The 8,099-nt window shown below is 40.0% G+C and overlaps 1 protein-coding gene across 1 annotated transcript; it reads left to right on the top strand.

The window, feature by feature from the left end:
• Window positions 1–286: 286 nt before the first annotated feature.
• LOC127533623 (glutathione peroxidase 7-like) lies at window positions 287–7,826 on the top strand. Its single transcript, XM_051947168.1, has 3 exons — window positions 287–498; window positions 5,174–5,435; window positions 6,577–7,826. The coding sequence occupies exons 1-3, from the start codon at window positions 367–369 to the stop codon at window positions 6,738–6,740; spliced, it is 558 nt and encodes a 185-aa protein (XP_051803128.1). The 5' UTR covers window positions 287–366; the 3' UTR covers window positions 6,741–7,826.
• Window positions 7,827–8,099: the final 273 nt, after the last annotated feature.

Genomic DNA, 8,099 nt, shown 5'->3' on the forward strand with positions numbered 1-8,099 from the left:
CACAAAAATCCAAAGTGAATTGACAAATGTTCAATGCTGAAAGGTAATAAAAGGGACACATTTCCAAGCAGGTGAATGTTTTTATAGCTTCTGCATTTCTACATGTATGTATGTGTGATTGACTGATTGATTGATTGATTGACTGACTGATTGATTGATTGATTGGCCCATCCATGACTGCAACATGAATTTTTCGGGTTTTATTTTGTAGGTGGCGGCCCATTCCGGAAGTGTTGTCCTCGGTGTGTGTGTGTAACTTCACAGCTGACTCGGACCCCAGACGGTGGTGTGTTCACTGGCCTTACAGACGCTACAGGATTTGGAGAAGTTTCTTCCAGTTGTTACGTTGGCAGTTTGGCTGGAAAGATGCTTCTTGCGGCGCTCACCGTGTTGCTGACTTTGCTGAGCCTCACTGAGAGCAAACAGAAAGACTTTTACACTTTTAAAGTGGTGAACAGCCGGGGGAAGCTGGTCTCCCTGGAGAAATACCGGGGTTCGGTAAGTCCCGCTCTGAACTCCTCATTATTCCACCGTGTGTCGGTGATGTTCAGTGTCTTCGCTGCGAGCACTCTCTCCTCATGACAGCCGGTTGCATGAATGCACGTGGTTGGGGAATGTTTCCTTTTCTTTCTTTCACTTCTCCCTCTTAACGCTGTGTTGTAGATGTGACTAACATAATAGCTGCGGATCAGTGGGGCTGCTGGCTGTCCCGTCTTGTAGCCCCGCTAGTCTACGTGGCAGGAGGCCTGCAGAGCTGCAGGAGCTCCATGCTTCTCATTCAAACCAGGTACGGAGCACAAATCCAGGTTAACTGTAATCGGAGTGCAAAAGCTTACGATTCTATCTGCGGAGTTATTTATTTATTACTATTTATTTATTTTTTTGTCATTAAAGAAAAGCATAATTTTTATCATTATTTTTTCGGGGGTGGGGTAGGGGTGCACTTACTGCTTCTGAAAGCAGCTCTGGATCTGTGTGTATTAAATCATTATCATTATGTGTATTAAAAAGCCTGACTCTTTTTTTAATTCTATAATGGGAAGATAATCATACATAGTTTAAACTTAATTTTTACACAAACAAATAATTTCAATTAAGAACTTCAAATTATGCTCACTTAAACAATTTTAAAAGATTGCAAATTTACCCTAAAACATATACAAATCTCCTTCACAGAAGTTTCTGAGTTTTACCATACCAGTTACTCAGGGAATTTAAAACACTTCTTTATTAATATTAAGTTTGATATTCTCTTAATGGCATCGCCATTTTCTGAAATCTGGTCCTTCAGTTGGTTCCGTTGCTCAGGATTCAAGGAGATTCCCTTTTTTTCCAGCTTCATGGAAATGGAAAACTCAACAGCGAATGCGGCTGACTGTTGAGTTTTCCATTCCGGATTTAGAATAATGCACAGATCTCCACCACCTCAGATACATCCCACTTGCAGTTGCTCCATCCTGACTCCAGATGTCACTAGAGAATAGGATCATCAAACTGAATGAGGGGAAATTCTATCAAAGAACGCATGTGCAGACTTTTGCAGTAAAACACTGCTTTGAATGTGAGCTGAAGCATGTAGCCACAACACATATTAACCTGCGCTAGCATGTTTCAGAAGCATGTGGACTTTTCTTTTTGGCTCCAGAAAACGGTTAACCAAGAGACTGAGAATCTACATAGACATGCTGCATGAACATACTCACCTATTTCTCTGTTGTGGACCTGGTCTGTGTAGCTCTGCAAATCATTGATTGGGCAGCTATTTGTTTTGAAAGGAAACTGAACTTTTTCTTTTTTTTTGTTTTTTTTTGAGTGAATCGCAGTTTAAAAGGTTCTGTTTTTGTTTGGGATGTACACACGTGGACAAAATTGTTGGTACCCCTCAGTTAAAGAAGGAAAAACCCACAATTCTCACTGAAATCACTTGAAACTCACAAAAGTAACAATAAATAAAAATTTATTGAAAATTAAATAATCAAAAACAGCCATTACTTTTGAATTGTTGATTAACATAATTATTTAAAAAAACAAACTAATGAAACAGGCCTGGACAAAAATGATGGTACCTCTATAAAAGATTGAAAACTATTTGACCAGAGTGACATGATTAACTCAGGTGTGTCATTTAATTGACATCACAGGTGTTTCCAAACTCATAATCAGTCAGTCTGCCTATTTAAAGGGAGACAAGTAGTCACCCTGCTGTTTGGTGAAAAGGTGTGTACCACACTGAACATGGACAACAGAAAGCGAAGGAGAGAATTGTCCCAGGACATCCGAAAAAAAATTACATCTTAAAGGTAAAGGCTATAAGACCATCTCTAAACAGCTTGAAGTTCCTGTGACAACAGTGGCTCATATTATTCAGAAGTTCAAGACCCACGGGACAGTAGCCAACCTCCCTGGATGTGGCCGCAAGAGGAAAATTGATGACAAATTGAAGAGACGGATCGTTCGAATTGTATCCAAAGAGCCCAGAGCAACATCCAAAGAAATTAAAGGTGAACTCCAAGGCCAAGGTACATCAGTGTCAGATCGCACCATTCGTCGTTGTTTGAGCCAAAGTGGACTTCATGGGAGACGACCAAGGAGGACACCACTGCTGAAAAAACTCATAAAAAAGCGAGACTGGAATTTGCAAAAATGCATGTTGACAAGCCACAAAGCTTCTGGGAGAATGTCCTTTGGACAGATGAGACCAAACTGGAGCTTTTTGGTAAGGCACATCAACTCTATGTTCATAGACTCAAAAACCAAGCATACGAAGAAAAGAACACTGTCCCTACGGTGAAACATGGAGGAGGCTCAGTAATGTTTTGGGGCTGCTTTGCTGCATCTGGCACAGGGTGTCTTGAAAGTGTGCAAGGTACGATGAAATCTGAAGACTATCAAGGCATTCTGGAGAGAAATGTGCTGCCTAGTGTCAGAAAGCTTGGTCTCAGTCGCAGGTCATGGGTCTTCCAACAGGACAACCATCCAAAACACACAGCCAAAAACACCCAAGAATGGCTGAGAGAAAAGCGTTGGACTATTCTAAAGTGGCCTTCTATGAGCCCAGATCTGAATCCCATTGAACATATGTGGAAGGAGCTGAAACATGCCATTTGGAGAAGACACCCATCAAACCTGAGACAACTGGAGCTGTTTGCTCATGAGGAGTGGGCCAAAATACCTGTTGACAGCTGCAGAACGCTCATTGACAAATACAGAAATCGTTTAATTGCAGTGATTGCCTCAAAAGGTTGTGCAACAAAATATTAAGTTATGGGTACCATCATTTTTGTCCAGCCCTATTTCATTAGTTTGTTTTTTTTAAATAATTATGTTAATCAACAATTCAAAAGTGATGGCTGATTTTGATTATTTAATTTTCAATAAATTTTTATTTATTGTTACTTTTGTGAGTTTCAAGTTATTTCAGTGAAAATTGTGGGTTTTTCCTTCTTTAACTGAGGGGTACCAACAATTTTGTCCACGTGTGTAATGTCACAAATGATGAAAAATATTAATCAGTGTTTTTCGGAGCCCAAGATGACAAGTATCTTATTTTGTCCGCAACCCAAAGATATGCAGTCAGTAGGGAGGAAAGTAACCAGAAAATACTTGCATTTATTTAATCTGAAGTATCAATACAGTTACTTAAAATAATCGCGTTATGAGTAAATATTCTGTCAGAAAGTCTACATAATACTTTAAAGTCAACAATATGTTACAGCGTTTTGTTTTGGAGGGGAAAAAAGAAAAATAATTCAGTTAGTAATAATTTCACAGCTATAAAATCGCACCATGGGCTTTGTTGATCAAGAATGCTTGTAAAAATGTCATATTTTGACTTTTGCTTGATCACAATTCTAAGTTAAATATCAGGTGTAACACCAGAAATGCAGCAATGTTCCAGCCATTTTAGTCACAGTACTATCAGGTGACCTCCTGAGTGAATGTGTCCTGCTCAGCAACCCTCTGAAAACAGTGACTGGTTGCATTTTAATACCAGATATAGCCTGGGTCCAGTACTGGAACATCAAGGGCTAAGTAAAAGTACTCAAGAATTTACAGTAAAACTTGCTTATTAACACATAGTGTCAAAAGTACTCATTTCATCCCTTTCACCAGTTCAAACCGTGAGCTGGCATATAAGATTTATTCACTTTTTAATGCAACTGCTAACTTGTCATAAACATAAGGAAACACAGCAGGAGGCCCCACTAAGAAGTCCCAAAGTGGTTGTAAACTACAGGTTTAATGTTTAATAATGTGCTGTATTTTTCATGGTTATCAAATTGTTCTTTGTGTAAAATATTCAACTGTAAAGAAGCCAATCCCTGCCGCGGTCACATGTAATGAGGTGAAAATATTTTCCTCTGAAATTTAGTGAACTGAAAACACAACATTGTACCGTATGGAAATGCGTATTACCAAAGAAATACACCTGGAGAAGTAAGTACAGTCATGTGCAATATCACGTGAATGTTAAAGGATTCAATATTGTACCACAATACAGTAACTGCATCAGTTCTAAGTTGTAGTGTATTTGCTCTGATGTCAGACTAGAAATTGTTTAGATTTACTGTATTGTAAATACCGACCCCACAGTAGGAACTCAATGCAACTGAAGTCAGCACACCTTTCATTACTGAGATTTAAAAAATGTATTTTTTAATGTCACACTACCACAGAAACTCAGGTTTCCACTGATTACCCCTACACCAAGCTGGAAGCACTTGCCCATGTGTTTTTAGAGGTATACTATGCAAGTAGGGCACTCTCCATAGCATCATTTTGACACACAGTTACTGCAGGTCTGATAAGTGGTGCTATGGCTCATTCAGTACCTCCTGATTTCTGCTGCAACTGTCACCACTGATCTTCCAGGATCCTTCTCCAACTCTGTAAAGTCTCGCAGTCAAAAACTGTGAGTTCTGTTCCTCACAGCTCATTCTCTAACAATGCTCACACAAATAGATAATTGGAAATCATAGGCTCACTCCCTTTAGTTTCACTGATCACAACTTTTTTTCCTTCTGTATCAGTGATCACAGGTGTGTTCTGTTTGTTATATTGAGTTTCTACTTTGGGGCCTGTATTTTCAACATACTCCTTCTGATGTATGTTTTTTAATGTTCATGAGAGGACCGGTATTGTAGTGTTTTACAGTGAGTTTCTCTGGCTTTAGGTGTCCTTGGTGGTAAATGTAGCCAGTGAATGCGGCTTTACTGAGGAACACTACAACGACCTGCAGCAGCTGCAGCGGGACTTTGGCCCATATCACTTCAACGTGCTGGCTTTCCCCTGCAACCAGTTTGGGCAGCAGGAGCCCGGCAGCGACAAGGAGATTGACAGCTTTGTACGCAGAGTCTACGGAGTCTCCTTCCCTTTGTTCAGCAAAATTGCTGTCATAGGAACAGGGGCCAACAACGTCTACAAGCACCTTATTGGTGAGTATGATGCAAAGTTTAGAGCTGCACGAACAATCATTTTCATTATCGAATAATCTGCCAATTATTTCCAGTCATTACCTAGATTGTCAACAAAATGTCTGAAAATAATTAAACATGGATTATTTCCCACAGACAAAAAAGACATCTGCAGCTATCTTGTTTTAAAACGGTGAGGAAGAGATTATCTCTGCAGCACTGTCCGTGCTTGTGTCCAAGATTCCATCCATTTATTCGTTATCTATACACCGCTTTATCTTAATTAGGGTCGTAAGGAGCTGGAGTCTATCCCAGCTGACTTAGGGTGAAGGCAGGGGACACCCTGGACAGGTCACCAGTATGTCGCAGGGCTCCATATACAGACAAACAATCACACTTGCATTCACACCTATGGGCACTTTAGAATAATCATTTAACCTCAGCATATTTTTGGACTGTGGGAGGAAGTCGGAGAACTTGGAGAAAACCCATGCATGTACAGAGAGAACATGCAAACTCCATGCAGAAAGATCCCGGGAAAGCAGACATGTGCACCAGGGATCTTCTAGCTGCAAGGCAAAAGTGCTAACCACCACGCCACTGTGTCCAGGATGACATATGCAAAATAAGAAAAGCACTCAGAGAGCATAGTACTCCACCAAGGCTGCTCAGTCGTGTCAGTTCCGAAGCTTAAATCCCGATAAGTCCACAGCGGTAGTAGGATCGCAATCTTGTGATCGTCAGCAGGCAGCTGACGTAGTGTTCACTTGTCATAGTTACGATGCTGTGATGCAGATACAGAAATATGATGATATGATACAGAAGTCTTTAACAAATCCGTGTATTCAGACTATAAGCCGCATCACTGCCAAAATCGAATCACTTGGTCCTTGTGTCATTTCTGACCTTCCCTGAAAATTTCATCCAAATCCATTAGTCCACTCAAATCCACATTTTGAGTAATGTTGCGAATGGACAGACAGACAAGCGTACACCGATCGTCACATAACTCCTTAGCACAGTAGTAAACGCTACCATGGGGATGCTGAAGTGTCACAGATGCCGTCATGTGTCTTCCAGTAGAAGTTTCCTGCAATAAAGAAGACAGATTGGAGGAAAATTTGTACTCTTTAACTTAACTTTTGTCTCTTATGTTTAACAGAGTCATCTGGAAAGGAACCTGATTGGAATTTCTGGAAGTATCTAATTGATGTAAACGGTAAAGTGGTGGATGCTTGGGGACCGACAGTCTCTGTTAAAGAAATCCGACCAAAAATAGCTGAAATGGTGCGACAGATCATCTTGAAGAAGAAAGAAGAGCTGTAACCCCTAGTCTAAAAATCATTTGCTCCTCACTATTTTGCAGTTTTCGTACATTACCCAAATGGATAAACAGAACATATTTATGTCGTTTGTAGAAGTTGACTTTGCTAGAAAAGCTGTGCAGTTCACATAATGAAAGCACATTCTTTTGCTTTCTGAAAGCACTGATGATGTTTCCACTATGATTTTACATTCAGTGTCAGGTTTTGTGTCATTTGTGTGGCATTTGAAGCTACATTTAAATCCTGTTTTCAAATGTTTCAGTCATGTTCATTATGTGTGTGGGTTTTTTTTTAATTCAAACTGATATGTGGAATAAACTTGACACATTGACTGTTGTATCTTATAGATATTTTCAGAACAAAAATACTTTGTGACTCACCTTCTTGAGAAATCCTCATTCTTTGATGTATTAAGTCACCCCTTACTGCTCCTTGAGGTTAACCCTTTAAAGGCATTAGAGGAGATTTAATTTCCTACGACTTTGGACGTAGCATGCGCATGCGCACATACAACCTCTCCCTCACCCCCTCTAACCTCCCCCCTCGTAACATTTACAAAGAAACGCCCCCCTCCAGAAACTTGCGTAGCACTTGTGAAGTTGTCTTTTACGGCTGGGTCCCCCTGGATCTTTATCTGCCATTATGTAAAAAAAGATGAGCAAAACAAGTCGCCAGCTAACTACGAAGCTATACCAAAGCAACACATACAGAAAACACCTAAGTCCAAGGCGTACATAATCTACGTAACTAGGCCTGAGCCGGAAGATTTTTGATTGACAGGAAAGGGAGCAAACCAAACGCCTCGGTCCGAGCGCATTGATTGGCTGATGTTTTTCAGGTCCTGCCATGTCCACAGTTATTTTATAAAATTTTTATTCTTTTAGAAACCATACATACAAGTTCACTAAAGGTCAGTATATTCATTTTATGTGAATCAGACAAATTAAACAAAAAAAAATCCTCCGTTACATCCTTTAATTGAAATCCCACTGTGTATCATTTATAAGCACTACATAATGTATGTTATAACTCATCTGTGAACAAATCGCCCTTCAAGGGGCAAATAATAAAGTTGAGTTGACAACGATCAATGGGCAGCTTCGTTGTTACATTTTGAGCAACGGAAGTTTGGATATGTTATATTGGCTAAGACAGGAATAAGATGCAGTAACTGTGTATAATATTTGTGCCATTAGATGTTTAGACTACTGATGTACTCGGAGGAGTTTCAATCGAAATCACCTGGACTTCTCTTGTAGGTTGTTGAAGACGTTTCACTTCTGATCCAAGAGGTTTCTTCAGTTCTCAGTAATGGGGAGTACCAGAATAGATAGTCACTCCAGCTCACATGGCTGATGGT

The sequence above is a fragment of the Acanthochromis polyacanthus genome, chromosome 4 (genome assembly GCF_021347895.1).
Source record: "Acanthochromis polyacanthus isolate Apoly-LR-REF ecotype Palm Island chromosome 4, KAUST_Apoly_ChrSc, whole genome shotgun sequence".
NCBI lineage: Eukaryota > Metazoa > Chordata > Actinopteri > Pomacentridae > Acanthochromis > Acanthochromis polyacanthus.

Coding starts and splice junctions, on each gene's coding strand:
- LOC127533623 (XM_051947168.1), top strand. CDS start 367: ATGCTTCTTGCGGCGCTCACCGTGTTGCTGACTTTGCTGAGCCTCACT. Junction 499..5,173: donor TGGAGAAATACCGGGGTTCG/GTAAGTCCCGCT, acceptor CTCTGGCTTTAG/GTGTCCTTGGTGGTAAATGT. Junction 5,436..6,576: donor CGTCTACAAGCACCTTATTG/GTGAGTATGATG, acceptor TATGTTTAACAG/AGTCATCTGGAAAGGAACCT.